At 41.7% G+C, this 20,566-nt stretch overlaps 1 protein-coding gene across 3 annotated transcripts in view; it reads right to left on the bottom strand.

The window, feature by feature from the left end:
• Window positions 1-14,465: 14,465 nt before the first annotated feature.
• The window catches only part of LOC126426732 (sorting nexin-13-like), a 399,890-nt gene continuing 393,789 nt past the window's right edge, over window positions 14,466-20,566 (bottom strand). For all 3 annotated transcript variants that reach the window (XM_050088694.1, XM_050088696.1, XM_050088695.1), the window contains one exon: window positions 14,466-16,685. In XM_050088694.1, coding sequence (XP_049944651.1) covers window positions 16,533-16,685 — 153 coding nt within the window. In that variant the 3' untranslated portion in view covers window positions 14,466-16,532. The remainder of the gene's footprint in view (window positions 16,686-20,566) is intronic.

Raw genomic sequence — 20,566 nt, 5'->3', positions numbered from 1 at the left:
CAACATTAGATGTGCATATTTAATTGACGTGACTGCATCAAGCAGCACACTCCTGATGCTGCATCCGAACATTAAGGGTTTGTTTTTCCTACTCATCCACATTAACTTACATTTTTCTACATTAAGAGCTTGCTGCAATTCGCCACACTAACTAGAAATTTTATCTATGTCATCTTATATCCTCCTACAATCACTCAATAATGACACCTTACTCTACACCACAGTTCTATCAGCAAACAGCTGCAGACAGGTGCTTACCATATCCTCCAGATCATTTATGTACATAAAAAACAATGGTAGTACTGTCACACTTCCCTGGGGCATTGCTGATACTTGTCTCTAACGAGCACTTGCTGCCGAGAACAAGGTGGTGGGTTCCATTACTTAAGAAGTCTTCTAGCCACTCACAGGCATGGAAACCTATTCCGTATGCTTGTACCTTTCTTACCAGTTAGTAGTGCATCACTATGTCAAGTTCTTGAAATCTAGAAAGAGGGAATCTACCTGCTGCTCTTCATATATGGTTCACACGATCTCATATGAGGAAAGGGAAAGCTGGGTTTTGCACGAGTGGCGCATTTAAAACCATGCTCATTCATGGACAGCAGCTTTTCCATCTCATCAAAATTTGTTATATTCGAACTGGGAATGTGTCTAAGGATTCTGCAGGAAACTGATGTTAGGTATATTGGTCTGGTACCCTTCTTATAAGCAGGAGTTACCTGCACTTTTTCCAGTTGCTTTGGGCTCTGCACTGGGCGAGAGATTCGCAATAAATGCAAGCTAAGTATGGTGTCAATGCTGTAGAGTACCCTCTGTAAGACCAAACTGGGATTCAATTAGGACCTGGCAACTTATTGCTTTCAAGTCTTTCATTGTTTCTCTATACCAGGAATGCTTATTACTGTGTGTGTCTGTGTGATGGTCAAACAATGGTATGTTTGTATTATTGTCTTGTGTGAATCACTTCTTAAGTGCAAAATTTAAAACTTCAGTTTTCATTTTGCTATCTTCTACTGCTACACCAGACTGGTCAACGAGTTGTGACATTCGCCTGCTTTATTTCTTCATTGACAGTCCTCAGTGTTGACGTACTGCAGTGTTATACTGGCTGAAAAATGGGGGTGGGGGGAGGGGGGTGGGTGGGGGGGGGGGGGGGTAACTTCAACACTGAATACTGTAAATGATGTAGCTGACAGTTGCACAATTGCGCTTCACTTTTCACAATCCTCTAATATTACACAATTATATGGCCAGTTCCCTATTGGTAAGTGTTGATAAACCTTATTAACAGGTTGCAGTCAAACATCACCATACTGCTACAATAGTTTGCTGCTGAACATCTATGAGCGGTAAAAACCTAACCACACAGATCATAGTTCTTGCAGAATAATACAGCACGTGTGACGCTATTCCTTAAATTAATTGAACAGACACCCCCACTGTTTTAACACACGACCTATTTTTGTTACACTAATTCCACTGTTAAGTTGATGCATTGTTGTTATTTTAACCAATAATAACTCCCATCTTAAAATCGGCCATGGTCTGACTGTCTCAGGATCAAAAATCCGCCCTTTGTATATCCACGCAATAACAGCCACTGGAACTATATATTGTTTTATGTTTAACTCACAGAGATTAGAATTAAAACATAACTTATTCAATTAATTGAATACATTGAAAACTTCCTTCTTTTTATCATTTCTTCTACCAGAAAGGTTAGGATGAATTATTTGTTTCAATAATGAAATTAACAGATGTAGTCATACAAACAATGCTTTTGACAAACTTGGGAATTATTTTGGAATTAATTAAGGGCTGGCTTTGCTAATATGTTTTGGAATAGAGCTAAATAAATACTTTAAAAATCCTAGTAGTTCTTCTTCCAAAAGTTTATAATTAGTACACAATTTATATTTGTTTATACGTCAACAGTAGAATCTAAGTCATGAAAAAATTACTGATTTCATCATATAATAAAAGGTATCAACTAGGAATGGCCTAAATAAATTAGGAAATTAATTACATACACAAAACTAAGCACAAAATTAGACCTGGAGCTGTATTCCTTAAGAGTGAGGGCCAACCTTTCTCTTTTATGGAAATGGAGATTATACTCAAGCATGTTAATGGTAATTAGGCAAAAATGAAAATAAAATGAAATTAATGAGGCAGACGCCAAAACAAAAGAGGAAGTAAAGAGATCCCAGCTTGCTTCATCACAGAGCGACTGCACAGAAACCTTAGACCCACTTAACGATTTTATGTAGACATAGTTACGGACCCTTACCGTCACGAGATTTTTTTCTTCTTGGTCATTGGTTATAACTGCATTTACATCACGCAATCACACTGGACGATTGAAAAGTGGAAAAATGTTATGTGGTCTGACGGTGGGGTGTGGCCATGGCGAATGCCCGGTGAATGTCATCCACCAGCGTGTGTAGTGCCAACAGTAAAATTCGGAGGCTGCGGTGTTATGGTATGGTTAGCAACTCTTGCACTCATTTAGTTTCAGAGAAATTAGCTTCCTAAGTAAGAACACTGTAACTGAAATAGAATTCCTGATTTATGCAAATTAGCATGCACAATTCAATATGAATTATTGATGTATCTAAAAGTCCTACATAAAACAAACTTCCATCTACTGTTCTGTTACTCACAAAAGTATGTAAATCTTAAATTGTAACTTACGAATATCCAGTACACAACAATAGCTAACTTTAGTACTAATTATTGCAAACTTTTAAGACATTTTAAGTCAGTGTCCAGTGAGTTTGAAAGGCATAAGACCTGTGGCCAAAAAATGTCCAAAAACATGGGATAATGTACTGCACACAATATAGTACAAAGTACAACTCAGAAAATATACAGAGTTTTACCTAAATTTTGCATCTGAGAGTTCTGTTAATTAACGACTCCAGACTTGCAGCTAATTTCATGAGCTTTGTTGATCTTCCAAAAATACTAATTGTGACAACAGGACCAGAATATCAACAATAGATCCACGGAGGGGTTGCTGGTGCCACCGTTCAAATTCGTGGTGCCACTAGTTCGACCTTTCTCTCTGGTTTGAGGCCACTAATATCTTTGCTCCATGTTGTCAATGGGGACCGGGACGTGAGGTGGCACGAAAGTTGAGGAATGGTAACAGAGTGAGGGTGACGGTGTGAGAGGTCTGTCCAGCAAGTAAGGCGAGCACTTGTGCAAATGTCTCGGGCACGGAGGCCGGCAAGTGGCTGCTGGGCATATCTCTGAGCCAGTTTGAATCCGTGGCTGACTTCAAGTGCTGCCTTCGTGACTATCCCACACAGCCAGCTCTGAAGTGTGGCACATCGATGAGAGAGATGAAGCCATTTTCGGTGTGCCGAATTCTGGGCCCCGTTTGGAACCGGCAAGCTTCAGCTTTGACTTGTGAACTACAGTTAAGTTTCGGATTTTGAGGTTTTAACTGATAGTTTCTTATTGATACCTATAGGAATGTTGTGATCATTGCGACCTCTTAGCTGATCTATTTCACCACCAGTTGGTTCCTTGAACTGTGGCTGCCGTTTGCTTTTCCTGAGTCGATACTGGCTTTGGTGGTTGTTAACGGGGTATCTTAAACTGTGTGAACCGACGGTGTTTCCGAGCCAGAGTGATAAAGTGTTGCTTCTGTGCTGGGGCCAGACCCCGATCGTCACACAGTACCTACACGGTTGGGGGATTAGCCGACCTCTCTGCCAAACGTCTTCGAATGCCAGATAAGTACATTTCTTTTGTAAAAGGGCCGAATGCTGGTTTCGAGTTACCTTCGGGCATTGCAGACATCATTGCTCTTGCAATTATATTGGCTTAGAAGGTGCCTGGGTCTCAAAATTTGCAGTTGCTGAGGCTCTTTTATCGGGTTTGGCAACCTAGTTTTCTTTTAAGCATTTCGCCATCATTGTACGGAAGGTATCTTGCAGTGACACGGGTGTACTGTTTGGCTAGTTATTGTTGCTTTCACATAATTAACCTTGCTGTGTTAGTATTTCTTTTGCAAGTCTGTATCCAATGAAAGGGGCTTTGGAAGGGCGATCCTCTCATGATAACCTTTCTTGGCTTTCCCACTTGGTGTAGTCTTGTGCTCCTTGTGTAGAAGCCTTTTGGTGCACACCTTGTGATGAGACAATTCAGACTCTCGGTTACTTAACTAAAGCAGTTATTCATAAATGCCTACCTATTACCTATTTGGTAGTCTTACTTAACTGAAGCTGTTACTACAGAAGGGCTGTCTATTTTCGATTTGGTAATTTTACTTAACTGAAGCTGTTACTTTTGGAGTCCTGCCTATTTTCTTTTTATTAAATTAAGAGCTATATCATAGGTTGGATTACCTGAAAGTAATTAATCAAGGCCTACCTGTTTATATTGCCCTATTATTGAGATTATTGATATCTGATATCTTACTCAATCTGTGTTGTAATTAACTGAAATTGTGATTGTGATAGGCCTGCCTCTTTCAGAGGTTTTTATGTCGATAAGATAGTGACAGGGAATGACACGATGGTACACGCATTCTAACCTTTCGTCTTACATACCTTTATCCTGAACTGTAGGTCTCAACTGGTATCCACAGAGCGTGGTTGCGTTCTGTTGTTGTTGGGGGGGGGGGGGGGGCGGGGGGGGTTAGAATTGTCTACTCTTTCTCTGGTCATTTGTCATTCCGGTGATAATCTCCTTAGTGTGTAAGGATCCCTTACAGTCTGTCGAGCACTGTATTAATTAATTGTATTGTTCACATGCACTAGCTCGCTACAGATCCAAGGGAGGGGCTGCTCCTGAATCGGGCATATAAAGAACTAGTACTGGCAGTATGAACTTAGAATTCGAGAGCTTAGCACCGAGGGTAGTGTTCCACAGCTGGCAGCCAAATTGTGCCGGCGTTGGGCACCCCACTTTGTGTTTCAGCGAGCACCTTTGGGGAGGTAAGTGTTTCTCTCAATAATATTTCCACGGGGTTGGATGAGGTGCAGCGGAGTCTGTCTTTTCTGCAGGACAGTCTACCTACTGTTGGGCAAATTGGTAGAATTCAGGACCGCCTAGCAAATTTGGGGAATCGTGTGAGGGACACTACCCGCTTGCAACTTAGGCAGCCTGTTGTTACCAGGGTGGTGCAGTTGAGGGATCAAGCGATGGTTATGCAGGTCCAAGCAGTGTCCTTATGCTTGGAAAGTCAGGAAGCGGAAGCAAGTATAGCAGCTACCCCCACGAATCAGTTCTTTCATCAGGTGTCTGGGGCCCAAAGTTTAGGCAGTCCTCTGGATAATCATTTCACTAGACTATCCAACCCAATTATGTGCTTACTAAATGGTATTTCAGAGCTTCCACTCGTTACCTTTGGCCGTGTCCATTAGTTTTTGTTGGCACGATCTGAATTTCATGCGGATGCCTTGGGAATGCCTCACCACGTGATATTAGCATTACTTTACCCCTTGGTGAAAGGTACTGTGAGTGGTTTTATACCTGAAGCCCTGAACTGGGAGGGCTCAATACAACAACTAAGGGGACTGTCGACAGGAAGCTCTTGCGGCGGATGCGGAACGAGCTCGAATGCAAATATTACAGGTGGGTGCAGGCACCATTTGAAGTGCTGAGCCAGTACGTTGAGTGAGTGCACTTAGCCACCTCGGCTCTCGGTATGTCGGGTTTGGAACTCGATACTGTATCGGATCATTTTGGGGGGGCAAGTGTCCCGAGTATAGCTCACGCTCAGTCTTTCCTTCCCACCCCACTAACTTCCACGAATTGCAAACATTGGCCGATTCTACTGAATGCTTGTCATTTGATGATGATGAGCGGAGGAGTGTGGAGCATTTGGAAACTCCTCTGCCCACCTAATGAATTAATAGGGTTCCTCAAACATCCGACAGATTTTCTCGGTAAGGTTGTTTTCGGCGCGGTGGTCACAATCACTTGGTGTGTGAGTGTCCCTTAGCACGAGCTCTTAGACCCAGCAAATGATACCAGGTAAAAGGGGGGAGGGGGACTGTTTCCGTCGGTGGTGCGAGCTGTGGTTCGCACGTATTTGGCCTCCCTCCGGATCTGTCTCCCTTTCATCTGTGTCCATCTAGGACAAAAACACTTGTGTGTGCTGTTGGAGTCTGGCAGCTCTGTGTCCTTGTTGACTTGCAATTGGTATTTGGAATTTAGGTTCAAAAGGGCTCCGAGCACTATTGGACTTAACATCTGAGGTCATCAATCCCCTAGAACTTAGAACTACTTAAACCTAACTAACTAAAGGACATCACACAAATCCACGCCCAAGGCAGGATTCGAACCTGCGACCGCAGCGGTCGCGCAGTTCCAGACTGAAGTGCCTAGAACCGCTCGGCCACACCGGCCGGCTGGAGTTTAGGCATTTGTGTAATTTATCTTTCCTGCGCTCCTGCCCTCACAGATGTCGTGTGGCAATGAGCAATAATTGCCTCTGGTCGGCAGGGTTCGCAGTAGTTTGTCCATTTGTAATTTCTCGTGGCCGGTTATGCTCTTGCTTGTGAAAGATCTAGTGCTCAATTTGTTGCTCGGGTGTGATTTTATTCAGAAAACTGGATTAGTTCTCAACTTCACAAGCCACACCTTCTCTTTCAGGCTTTCGCCTAGTGACAAGACACCCTTTTACTGTAGCTGTCATGCAAGTGTGGGGGATTCGGTATATCTTAACTCTGGTGAATTCGATGTAGCCCATCTCGGGCCAGGACAAGCAGGACAGCTGTTGAATGTATTAGGTGAGTTTCCCGAAGTTTTCTCTAATAAGTTGGGGGTCACTAATGTCAAACAGTACCACATACGCTTGGCCAATGATGTTCCGGAGCGACCTCTCGCCTCATAAAATGAAAATATTGAGACAGAAACTGGCGAGTATGTTGAAGGAGGGAGTCATTAGGCTGTCTACATTTCCCTATGCGTTACCAATTTTTTTTGTTCCTGAAGCTCAGGCCCAGCACTACAGGCCGCTTGTTGATTACAGACTCCTTAATAAAAAGGCTATCTTAGAATCTGTCCCCTTGACAGATCTTCACATCTGTTTCACCTGGTTTTCAGGGGCTAAGTGGTTCACAGTTCTTTATCTCAAACAAGCTTATTATCAGATTCCTCTTACCAAGGAGTCTAAACGTGTAATCGCATTTTGTACTGGTTGGAACCTTTACAAGTTCAACCGGGTGCCATTTGGCTTTTCCACTGGGGTGGCGGTTTTGTCTCATTTGTTAGATCATATTCTGGGTGACTTGAAGTTTTCTTGGGTCTTTCATTACCTTCATGATGATGTCAGTAGTTTGAGGATCACATTTCCCATCTTCGGGAGGTGCTCTTCAAGTTTGGGCATATGGGGTTGACCGTTAAGCCGTCCGAGATTACACTTACTAGGAAACAAGTGTCCTTCATGGGCCATTTAATTTCTGGGGACAGCATTAAGATTGACCAGCAATGAACTAAGGTGTTGAAGAAATTTCCTCCGCCTCGAAGTAGGAAGGAGATAACCAGATTTATTGGGATGGCGAATTATTTTTGCTGTTTTCTTCCTGACTTTGCACAGATTTGCACTCCCGTGAATAAATTACAAAGGAATGGGGGGAAATTTGCCTGGGGTGAGAGCCAACATGTGGCTTTTGAATCTATCAAGACCCCTATCACCAACCCACCGGTCTTAGCTGTCCTGGATTTTGGCAAAAGATTTATCATACAAACTGATGCCTCCAGTGCCAGTATTGCTCCAGTCTTGTTCGATGATGACCAAGGTATAAGACACTCATTAGCTTTCGCACCTAGAGGTTGTCTGGTCCCGAGATGAATTACTCTATTTACGAGTGTGAGGTGCCAGCTGTGCTTCTCACCTTAGAGAAGTTTCAGTTCGATCTTGAGTATAGGAAGTTTGATCTCGGAGACAGACATCAGGCCCTAAGTTGAGCGTTGGCTCGACCCAGGAAAACTGGTAGAATTGCCAGGTGGGCGGATCGCATCTCCACATTCCATTTCAAGGGGGGACGCGTAAAAGGATCTGACAGACAAGTCACCGACAGTTCCAGTCGCATGTTTCAGGAGGAGAGGGCTGTTGAGAATAAGAGCATTTGTGAGTCTCACCTGGTCATGTGTACCATTTTAGGTGAAATTCCCCACTTGTTTGGGGACCTTAAAACCAAACGGGATCAAAACCCGTGTCTCAAGAGCTGGTGTCTCTCTTTTTCCATTATTTTCATAATTCTCTAGTAGGACATCTCAGCCTCTATAAAACCTTGGAAAAGATTAAGGCTCACCTTACTTGGCCCACGTTGTATAAGGATAGCAGGTAATTAGTGAGTGAGCATGAAGTCTGTAAGAAGGCTAAACCCAGTAATAGTCCTCTGAAAGGGTTGTTACATTTCGAACGCAAGGAGAGCCGTATGAACAAACTATCAATTACGTAGGGCCTCTTCCTCTTACCGAGAAGGGGAACCAATATATTCTGGGGCTGTTGGCGCGTTTTCCAGATTTGTACGGTTAATCTCTAAGCGTGGGGTCACGGTGGCTATTACCATTGCACACCTGAACATCATCTTCAGCTGGTTTGGACCCCTTACAGCTCCCATTAATGATAATGCTCTGGTGTTTGTTTTGGAGCAGTTTAAGCAGTTTTGCTTTCGTAATGCTGTTAAGCACCTAATCACTACGCCATATTATCACCAGGCATCTTTTGCCAAGAGAATGAATCACAACCTTGAGTCAGCTTTGATCATTTACCTTCATAAGTTTCGGAGTAAGTGGGATGCCACCTCGCCTAGGCTCAATTTTGCGTTTAACACGGCACAACGTGAAGCGTCCAAGGCAGTTTCTCCTGCTCTCTTGTTTGTATATCCCAAAAATTCTCCTCTATCCAACTTGTGGGATATCAACGACTTCCCACCTTCGTCCTTTACTACTGAAGATCTTAGGGAAAATTCTCAATGGGCCACGAATAACATTACGCTATCCCACCACCGCCAGGCACAACGATGTAATAGGAATAGATGCCCCTTTCAGGGAAAAGTAGGATATGGCGTTTTCGCGAAGAACTGTGCCAGTCAGGTGAGCGGTGGGCCATGCTCGAGAAGTTCACTCCTCCTTTCATAAGCCTATGCTCTATCACCAAATTCTGGGTCTGGTTAACTTGATTGTCAAGCATCTGGTCACTTGTAAGGTTCTCAGGGTACAGCTTAATCAACTGAAGCCCATTAATTAACATTCCCTTTCTTCTGTAGGCTGGGTGGGGGTCATTGGGTTAAGGGAAGGACACTGAGCCACGACGAGGTTGCCGGCATTGCCTTTCGAATTCCCGGTGCCACTAGCTCGATCTGTCGTGTGATGTCTTTCTGGTTTAAGGCCGCTAAGATCTTTGCTCGAGGTTGTCGATGGGGACGGGGTGTGTTGTGGCGTGAGAGTTGGGGAGTGGTAACAGAGCGAGGACGACGGTGGGAGAGGTCTCCCAAGTGAGTAAGGCAAATGCCTCGAGCACGCAGTCCGGCGAGTGGTTGCTGGGCACATTTGTGGGACAATTTGAATCTGTGGCTGACTTCGAGTGCCGTCTTTGTGTGTAGCTTGGCCTGCCGACTATGAGATGTGGCACGCCTATGAGAGAGTTGAAGCTAGTTTCACTGTGCTGGAACTGTCAAGCTTCGGCTTCGATTCTTGTTGATATTTATAGATCTGTTGTGATCAGTGCAGTTTCTTAGCTGATCTATTTCACCACCAGTTGGTTCCTTCAACTGCAGCTGCTGTTTACTTTTCCTGTGTCAAGACTGACCTCGGTGGTTGTTAACAGGATGTCTTAAGCTGTGTGGGTCGATGGTGTTTCCCGAGTTGGAGTGATAACTTGTTTCTTCTATGCTGTGGCCGGACCCACCAGTTGTTGTGCAGTACCTACACGGTTGGGTTTCAGCCAACCTCCCTGTCAAACGCCTTCAAGTGCCAGGTAAGTACCTTTCTCTTGTAATACAGCTCGGTACCGGTTTCGAGATACCTTTGGGCATTGCAGACGTCATCAGTCTGTTAATTACATTGGCTGCGAAGGTAAGTGGGTCTCAAAATTTGCAATTGCTGAGGCTATGTAATTGGGTTGGGCACCCTAGTTTTCTTTCGCACATTTCACCATCATTTTAGAGGCGGTATCTTGCAGCGATGAAGGTATACTGTTCGGCTAGTTGTTGTCGCTCTCACGTAATTAACCTTGCTGCGTTACCATGTCTTTTGCTGGTGTGTACCCAACGAAAGGGGCCTTGGAAGGCCGGTCCTCTCATTGTAACCTTTCTTGGCTTTCCAACTTGGTGTAGTCTTGTGCTCCTTGTGTATAAGCCTTTTGGTGTACCCGTTGTGAGGAAGCAATTCAAATTAGTTAGTTACTTAACTGAAGCAGTTATTCATGAAGGCCTACCTGTTTCCTATTTTGTAGTCTTACTTAAATGAAGCTGTTATTAAAGAAGGCCTGTTTGTTTTCTTCTTGGTACTTTTACTTAAGTGAAGCTGTTATTAAAGAAGGCCTGTCTGTTTTCTATTTGGTAATTTTACTTAGCTGAAGCTCTTATTAAAGAAGGCCTGTCTACTTTCTGTATGGTAATTTTACTTAACTGAAGCTGTCATAATTGAAAACCTCCCTGTTCTCTATTTAATTTTACTTAACTGAAGATGTTATCATTAAAGGGATCTCTGTTCCCTTTTAATTAAACTAAGAGCTATTTCATAATATGGGTTAGCTGAAACTCTCATTATTCAAGGCCTACCTATTTTTATTACCCTATTATTGAGGTCTGATATCTTACTCAGTCTGTGTTGTAATTAACTGAAATTATGATTGCCAAAGGCTTACTGTTTCTGAAGTATTTACATCAGTAAGGTAATAACAGGAATTGACACGATGGTATTTGGGCCCTAACCTTTCACCATACATCCATTTATCCTTAATTGTTAGGTCTCGATAGTATTACTTTATTTCCAATAGTTATTTGCCGTGCACATCATTTTTGTATTGGTACGATTGTTAGATTTTGAGGACAGTGATTTAACGGGGTGTTTATGCAAGAAGAAAAAAGAAATCCTGCATTTCTCACTTAAAAATACACTTTTCCCGGAGTGAAAATATGCTTTTTCTTTTTTCCCCCCAGGCGAAAATACACTACATTGTGGGTGAAAGTACATTTTTTCCATGTAAAGTAATAATATACTTTCCCCTCAGAGCAGTAAAACGTACCAATCCTTTGGATGGTACAAGTTTTATACACCAGCATAGAATTTCCTGGCACTTTTTAGGAAACGAAACCCAGCAAAAAACAACATATTTTAGAAAGATCTTTGATGTGCGGCAACATGTACACTGCATATTCTCATGTTACAAAAGTATACATACGATTCCACCAAATACAGTTTGATGCGTTTTTGTCAGCCAGTCATAGCTCATGCCATGTGATCTTGCCAGCCAATGACAGCAGATATTCAGAGCACATGACACAAGATGTACTCATCCAATAGCAGTATCACTGTTAAATAGCACTCATTATAAGCAGTTTGTTGTTACAAAGCATTGCATAGTCTTCCTCCTAAAGCCTTTGACACATTTTGCTGTCGGCAGATGCTTGTGCATGCATTGTGTTTTGTTGTTGAAAATGGCACATTTTCTATGCAACTAAAGTTTAATTTTGTTGTTATTTATGTTTTATTGCTGCAGTATTATTTTGCAATAGTGAGCTTAAGTAAAATTCTTGTTAGAGCATCAGTTCTTACCAGTTAAAATTACAAAAATTTAACTGAAAATTAAAACAATGAAAAATTCCCAGAATTCTAAAAAAATTCCCAGGTTTTTCTTGGATGAAAAATTCCTGCATTTTTCCTGAATTTACTGGTTGTCCCAGGGTGTATGCACCCTGTTTAAGAACTTCACTCAGTGATTGTGTTAATTATATATCTTAGCCAAATGTTAACTTTTGTGAAGCAGTATCAGGTTACCGTACTCGAACAACCATATTGTCAGATACAGAGTGTATTATGAGGCTATTCACTTATCTGTACTGTTATCATAATAGATGGGATTTGATCTCGCCATAAACAGTAGTTCATTCAACATCTAGTCTTGGAAATGAACAATCTACCTCCTGGCATATTTTGTGTATTTCCACTTAATAATGTCTTATGGAATAATTATCTAGGATAACTGATCACTTAGGAAGGAAATACTGACTGTATAAAAGCGAGCAGTAAGGATTGTACGTGGTGTTCACCCATGGTCATCATGTAGGCATCTCTTCAAGTAGTTAAGTATTTTAACCACACCATCAAAATATATACAGGGTGTTTCAAAAATGACCGGTATATTTGAAACGGCAATAAAAACTAAACGAGCAGCGATAGAAATACACCGTTTGTTGCAATATGCTTCGGACAACAGTACATTTTCAGGCGGACAAACTTTCGAAATTACAGTAGTTACAATTTTCAACAACAGATGGCGCTGCAAGTGATGTGTAAGATATAGAAGACAACGCAGTCTGTGGGTGTGCCATTCTGTACGTCGTCTTTCTGCTGTAAGCGTGTGCTGTTCACAACGTGCAAATGTGCTGTAGGCAACGTGGTTTATTCCTTAGAACAGAGGATTTTTCTGGTGTTGGAATTCCACCGCCTAGAACACAGTGTTGTTGCAACAAGACGAAGTTTTCAACGGAGGTTTAATGTAACCAAAGGACCGAAAAGCGATACAATAAAGGATCTGTTTGAAAAATTTCAACAGACTGGAAAGGTGACGGATGAACGTGCTGGAAAGGTAGGGCGACCCCGTACGGCAACCACAGAGGGCAACGCGCAGCTAGTGCAGCAGGTGATCCAACTGCGGCCTTGGGTTTCCGTTCGCCGTGTTGCAGCTGCGGTCCAAATGACGCCAACGTCCACGTATCGTCTCATGCGCCAGAGTTTACACCTCTATCCATACAAAATTCAAACGCGGCAATCCCTCAGCGCCGCTACCATTGCTGCACGAGAGACATTCGCTAACGATATAGTGCACAGGATTGATGACGGCGATATGCATGTGGGCAGCATTTGGTTTACTGACGAAGCTTATTTTTACCTGGACGGCTTCGTGAATAAACAGAACTGGTGCATATGGGGGACCCAAAAGCCCCATGTTGCAGTCCCATTGTCCCTGCATCCTCAAAAAGTACTGGTCTGGGCCGCCATTTCTTCCAAAGGAATCATTGGCCCATTTTTCAGATCCGAAACGATTACTGCATCACGCTGTCTGGACATTCTTCGTGAATTTGTGGCAGTACAAAGTGCCTTAGACGACACTGCGAACACCTCGTGGTTTATGCAAGATGGTGCCCGGCCACATCGCACGGCCGACGTCTTTAATTTCCTGAATGAATATTTCGATGATCGTGTGGTTGCTTTGGGCTATCCGAAACATACAGGAGGCGGCGTGGATTGGCCTCCCTATTCGCCAGACATGAACCCCTGTGACTTCTTTCTGTGGGGACACTTGAAAGACCAGGTGTACCGCCAGAAACCAGAAACAATTGAACAGCTGAAGCAGTACATCTCATTTGCATGTGAAGCCATTCCGCCAGACACGTTGTCAAAGGTTTCGGGTAATTTCATTCAGAGACTATGCCATATTATTGCTACGCATGGTGGATATGTGGAAAATATCGTACTATAGAGTTTCCCAGACCGCAGCGCCATCTGTTGTTGAAAATTGTAACTACTGTAATTTCGAAAGTTTGTCTGCCTGAAAATGTGCTGTTGTCCCAAGCATATTGCAACAAACGGTGTATTTCTATCGCTGCTCGTTTAGTTTTTATTGGCGTTTCAAATATTCCGGTCATTTTTGAAACACCCTGTATACTTACTAATGGAATTTGCCATAAATAATCTATCACAATTTGAGCACAACAGTGATGTCCGTACCTACAACACTACACATAAAAATGACCTTTATTACCCATTATTAAAGCTGTTAGTGGCTCAGAAAGAAGTTCAATGTGCCGCAAGAAAAATTTATTTGATAATTTGCTGCATAACATAAAATGTTCGACAGGTAGCAAAGCAGGTTTACAAGCTAACCTGAAGTCATTTGTACTGGACAACTCCTATCATTCCATGAACAAATGCTTGTTTACAAGCTGTTAGCCTCTGAGGAAACTAATTTTTAAGTGTAGCTGTACGAGTAGGACTAAAAAGTAATTTGTTCATTAACATCAATGCTAATCACAAATACACATACTGTAAACAGACTTATTCCAATCATTTCATAATTGAATTCATCCCGTTGCACAATTGGTCAAATGGTCTATGGTGCATGTTACTGATCAACTAACCGTAACTAACTTACATAATAAGTAGTGTTATTTTGTCAAAAACTTGCAGGTTACACTGTAAGGCAATTCGGATAGATGGGCATTGCCGAGCTGATTCAGTGCCAACATAAATACACAGTAAGAACATAGTTGTGAAAATAAAATTTTCGCATGCTTTATTTCTCACGATGACACAGTTCCTTAATGGCAAACACTGAACAGTCACTGATGGACATTTGCATAGTCACTAAAGCTGGTTTTTTGCTAACAACATAAAACACACAGAGAAATGCTCCTGAGAATACACCCAGGCTGACAAATTAATTGACCCCGACAGAGTTCTGAATACATATTTAAATGGATAATGTTTATTTTTAATCCCTACATCCTACATTGGCAGTCTAGTGCTCAGTAATTTATCTGTACCACGAGCCACACAGCACACATACATTTGCAAATACACACACTGATAAAGATTAAATATCATCTTTCTTCTCACAGAAAATTACAACTAATAATACTTTCACTTGCTAAGCACCATTTAAAAACAACATAGTCTCCTCTGCTTAGGACCATAACATAAATTGGTAAGCAGTCCACAAACACAAAGAACAATACAAAAATAAATATATCTCTTTTTCTCTTGCTCAAAAAAGCATCCACACTTAATACACACAGATATCAATAACTCACCACTAAATTACGTTTGGTGCTTTGAAGACTTATAATCTAATGTACAGCAGCTGACAAAATTCTAGAGTTGTGTGCAAGTTTATACTATACTAATACTCATCTTTTTAAGTTTGGCACCAGCAGTAACTTCATTACTTTTTGTTTATTTTCTTTTAAAAGTACCAGTTAAAATGGAGACCATTTAAACAGCACTGCTTGTAAGCATGTTTTTCAATAATTCTTCAAACTCTATGTAAAAACCTATATATTTTTTGAACTGTCAAACTCAAAGCTTTCATTTTTTGGACACGCAGAGCTGACTAGATCGGACAACCATTTAGTCTCAGGTGGGAAAGTTGTCTGACCAAGTTGTCTGTTATCACAGCACGTGCTTGTACTATGCAGAGTGCGTTGGCCATAATGTATTTCTGTAGAAAATTTGAGGAACAGGCATTACTCCTAGAAGAAATGTCATGTAATCACTTAGATGCACTGTGCTGCTTTATCATATTTTGGGGTGCCAAGTATAAGAATGCACACAAAAACTTGTTTGCCAGAAACTTATGCTAGAATCGCCCACAAAACCACACTTGTAGAAGTTTTCAAGAAGAAAGAGAGAGAGAGAAGTGAATTAATTATTTTGCGGGAAGGAGGTACTGCAAAAGACAGAAAAAAAAGATGTACAATTTCTGTGGAACGATTTCTACAACATAACATTAATTAGTACATATTTTCATTTGAATCATTTTATATACAACATTACTGGTCTCCTGGAAACAGTTCTTTTCATAATAAAATTACTCACTTCCATTGAAGTGAGAAATATACGACATCTGTTACCATTTTTAATTGAAGTGTGATATGCTTCCCTCACAGCATTCATAACACGATTTGCTGAACTTGCAGGCCACCTCAATGACAGAAAGTTTGTTATTAGTGGCAAGACTATAATAAATTACTTTACAATACAACATTCATTCACAGTTTTCAGTTATTAGGCAGCTGTACAATAAATCCTTCACAGTTGCGGACCACTAATACCAAACACACAGTTACTCAGGCAAGCTGCAGCACTTACACTACGCCACTCTCCTTTCTCCAGTACCACACAACCTGCAACCTCACACTCTCCCACATACTCACAAGCCATTAATTCAACTTCGTTACACAATACTTCCATTCCATACACCAGCTGCCACCACTTCGTGACCAACTCTACATCACCTAGCAGGCCGAGAACGTTCTGATACTGCCCGTGAAAGACAAACCGTCACAGCCCTACCGGTGTCCTAAGCGACGCCGGGAATTCAGTCTTGCACTCGCTACAAACTCTACAATCAGCTCAGAAACTTTCCACCAAAGCCGAGATCGTTGCACAATTTGTACTAACTGTAACTTAACTTCACAGATTTCTCACCGACTGGACGTATGGGCGCATTTTGAAACAATTGCGGAACTGTAAAAGTTTTGGGAAAATGCATCAGGAGTAGACCTGGGCCCAGAAGCGTCCGGTCCACAGCTGGGGGCTCCTACGCACCCCTCTTATCACCGAGTCCGGGCGGCAATCGCCTCCCCCCGCAACCCCAGCTCCGGAGGTGCTCCACCCCCGCCGCCACCCTTTGACGCTCCCTTCAGCTGCCCACCGCTCGACGACTGCCGAGGGACACGTGGAGACCGCGAGTGCAGCCTCCGGAAAACCTGTAATCCGAGAGTGTGTTATATTACTCATACATCTGTTTATTCCTAATAATAATAATAATAATAATCTTTCCTCATTACCGAGAAACAAGCAGTCTTGGTTATAAGAACCCCACTTAGTTAGGTTGGATTACCACGAATATATTAACCAACTTACTGATATTTGGTATGGAATACCACACACAAAATATCCCAGCAAGTAAATGCCCTTTGGTAAAGCTTTAAAAACACTGCACACTGTGTCTTATAAAATAGAATAAAACAGCCGATGCCCAAAAAGTATTTTTTTTAAATACGTAACCTGCTTTGTCCCTAAACTGACAAACAACACACACTGGAAATAAGAAGGAAGCAGCAGATTACCTTACTATGGCATGTGACGCAGCCCGATGGAGACCAAACAAGATCAGGCCTACAGTACAGCTTTACATCAAAACGTGCCAGATACGTAGTGCACATTTTCTTGCAGACGCCACACTGAATACGAAAACATACCGGGCCCCTAAAAGTAATGTGTTCAGCTCACGGCAGATGGTGCAAGCAGGCTGTGAGCTATGATGGTATTCAGTTGCTAAATCTTGACGTAACATTAAACTGTAACAGTTATTATACATGACTAGTGTCCTAAAAATTGCTGATAAAATGTTTACATTAATAGTAAAAATAATCAGGGTGAATCATCATCATCATCATCTAAGACTAAGCATTCAGTCTGGAGCATACTCCCCCTTTTAAAATTCCTCCATGATCCCCTATTCAGTGCTAACATTGGTGCCTCTTCTGATGTTAGGCCTATTACTTCAAAATCATTCTTAACCGAATCCAGGTACCTTCTCCTCGGTCTACCCCGACTCCTCCTACCCTCTACTGCCGAACCCATCAGTCTCTTGGGTAACCTCGCTTCTCCCATGCGTGTAACATGACCCCACCATCTAAGCCTGTTCGCCCTGACTGCTACATCTAGAGAGTTCATTCCCAGTTTTTCTTTGATTTCCTCATTGTGGACACCCTCTTGCCATTGTTCCCATCTACTACTACCTGCAATCATCCTAGCTACTTTCATATCCGTAACCTCAATCTTGTTGATAAGGTAACCTGAATCCACCCAGCTTTCGCTCCCATACAACAAAGTTGGTCGAAAGATTGAACGGTGCACAGATAACTTAGTCTCGGTACTGACTTCCTTCTTGCAGAAGAGAGTAGATCGTAGCTGAGCGCTCACTGCATTAGCTTTGCTACAGCTCGCTTGCCACCCTGTCAGAATACGCATCCTAAGTACTTGAAACCGTCCACCTGTTCTAACTTTGTTCCTCCTATTTGGCACTCAATCTGTTTATATCTCTTTCCCACTGACATTACTTTCATTTTGGAGATGCTAATCTTCATACCATAGTCCTTACATTCCTGATCTAGCTTCGAAATAATAATAAAAATTAAAAATTAAAGTATATAAAATAATCCATTGCTATAATGGAAAAGCACAAAAGTACAGAGGGGAGCTCCGAATATCAAATTTGGTGTCCCGAGTAGTATTAGAAATCATGCTCTGCTATCTACCTGTCACTACTGACAAATGTTGATTTTATGTTTGTATTTGCATTTACCAGTGTCCCACTGAAGTCTATTGTATGGCTTCAATGCTGCACTTCTTTGGCATCTGTACACTGTTAGTCAGCAATGACAGATAGGTAGCATGGAATAGGTAGCATGGCACGATTTTGTGCGTTGATGGGGGGGGGGGGGGGGGGTTTATGGGTATAGATTCTAGCTTTAGGGAGATTCAGGTATGTACAATAGTGTTGGCTATAATACTACGTGGGACACTCTGCATTGGTATTCCGAGCTCCCCTCTGTACTTTTATGGTTTCCCATCATAGCTATGTATTTTTTATATAGTTTAGCTTTTAATTTTTATTCACTCTGATTATTCTGACTATTAATGTAAACATTCTATCAGCAATTTTTAGAACACCGGTCATCTATAACAACTGTTGCAGTTTATTGTTATGACAAGATTTAGCAACTGAATGCTGTCGCAGTTCACAGCCAGCATGCACCATCTGCCGAGAGCTGCGCGCACTAGTTTTTGAGGCCTCATATGTTTCCATATTCAGTGTGACGTGTGCAAGAGAATACGCACTACACATTCAGAGTGTTTTGCTGTAGAGCTTTACTGTAGGCCCGATCCCATTCAGGCTACGTTGGACTGCACCACATGCCATAATAAGTTTATCTGCTGCTTCCTTCTCATTTCCAGTGTTGTTTGTCAATTTAGGGACAAAGTGGGTTAAATATTTTTTATTCTATTTTATAGAACACTGTGTAGTGTTTTAGAAGCTTTACTAAGGGCATTTACCAGCTGGGATATTTTGTGCACGGTATGCCATGTATCCATTCGATACCAGATATTAGTAAGTTGTTTAATTTTTTCTTGGTAATCCATCTCACTAAATGGGGTCACACCTCTATTAAGATATTTTTTATTTCTTCAGAAGGTCAATCCAAAGATGCCTAAATAAAGGTGTTACACATCCTTGGAAAATAAAATATAATTAAAAAAAAATTACAATGCTGTGAACAAGACTGTTTGTTTCTTCATATCATATGTACTGGTTGCTGTACCAGCCACATTACGAACTGTTTCTTTCAAATCATAAACCCCCAATCTTTTCAATTAAGCCACTTGCTGTCTATACGCAATTTCTGCTTTCTGGATTGGCTTAAATATAAAGGGTTCAGTGAGTGTAAGTGCACATATTTCTATTGGTGACTGAGGACACTGTACTGAACAACATTACATCAGTATTTACATAATTTTCAGTCACATAATTTAGCTATTACAAGTCCCATGTTTTTAGGTCGGGTTGTACCTCCACTTACGCACGGCACAAGCCAGCCGTTAATGTCTATTTTTCTCTGGGGGCCTGGTCAGGTACTGAAATGTGGATGCATGGATGCAATACAGATAGTCTACGCTGACAAGAGCAGTCAGTTATGGCCACGGAGCTAGTTATAACCGGGCACAAAACATCAGGCCATAAAGTTTGTGACAATAAACAGTTGTGTTTCAATATTAAGGTATGACATAAAAATAAACCCGTTACACCCTGTATGTGTGTTAATAATGTTTGTTTTTCAAACGATCTAGGCTACATCAAATTTTTTACCAGCTCAGCACTATATTGAGCAGAGTCGGACATGAAATGCAACGGCATTTCTGGCTCATGTCCATTCACTATGACTGCTGCAACATGAAGAACAACTAATAACAGTTTTCTCCTTTTCCTCCTACTGCCAGTGGCAAACAAAAATGAATTGGCACCACATAAATACTCTTCCAAGTGAGCATCTTCATGATGCCAAACCAAGTGTGAATAAAAACATAATAAAGCAAAAACCACACCACACTACATTACAACCACAAAACTTATCAGGCTGTGTTAAGTCGCAACCGTACGAGGTGTTAGATGTTATGTCCCACATACACTGCATTTCTTAAACTGACAGATGCCACACCAGAAGGAAATGTTTTACTTCAATCCAGATGTAAAATGGCTCCACCAACCCATCTAAGATTTTTTTATTTGTAGGCAGCACCATGCAAACAGAAAGGTAAATAATGCACCAAAATCAGAATAGAAATATCTGTTTACAGTTTTCTATCAAAATGCACAGAACTAATTGAGGTAGCAAGTTAGGTGAAACTTAAGTCCTTCCGAATGACTATTTAAAGCCTTCAGGCAAAATTCAACAATGTAAAGTGCAGGGTGGAATGTAACAATATTTTGAAAAAGGACAGTTGCTACTCATCATATAGTGGAGATGCTGAGTCACAGACAGACACTACGAATAGACTGTCAGAAAATGAGCTTTCAGTCAAC

Source organism: Schistocerca serialis, chromosome 11 (genome assembly GCF_023864345.2).
Source record: "Schistocerca serialis cubense isolate TAMUIC-IGC-003099 chromosome 11, iqSchSeri2.2, whole genome shotgun sequence".
Classification (NCBI taxonomy): domain Eukaryota; kingdom Metazoa; phylum Arthropoda; class Insecta; order Orthoptera; family Acrididae; genus Schistocerca; species Schistocerca serialis.
Note: the sequence above shows the minus strand (reverse complement) of the source record. Positions and strands in the feature narration are given on the sequence as shown.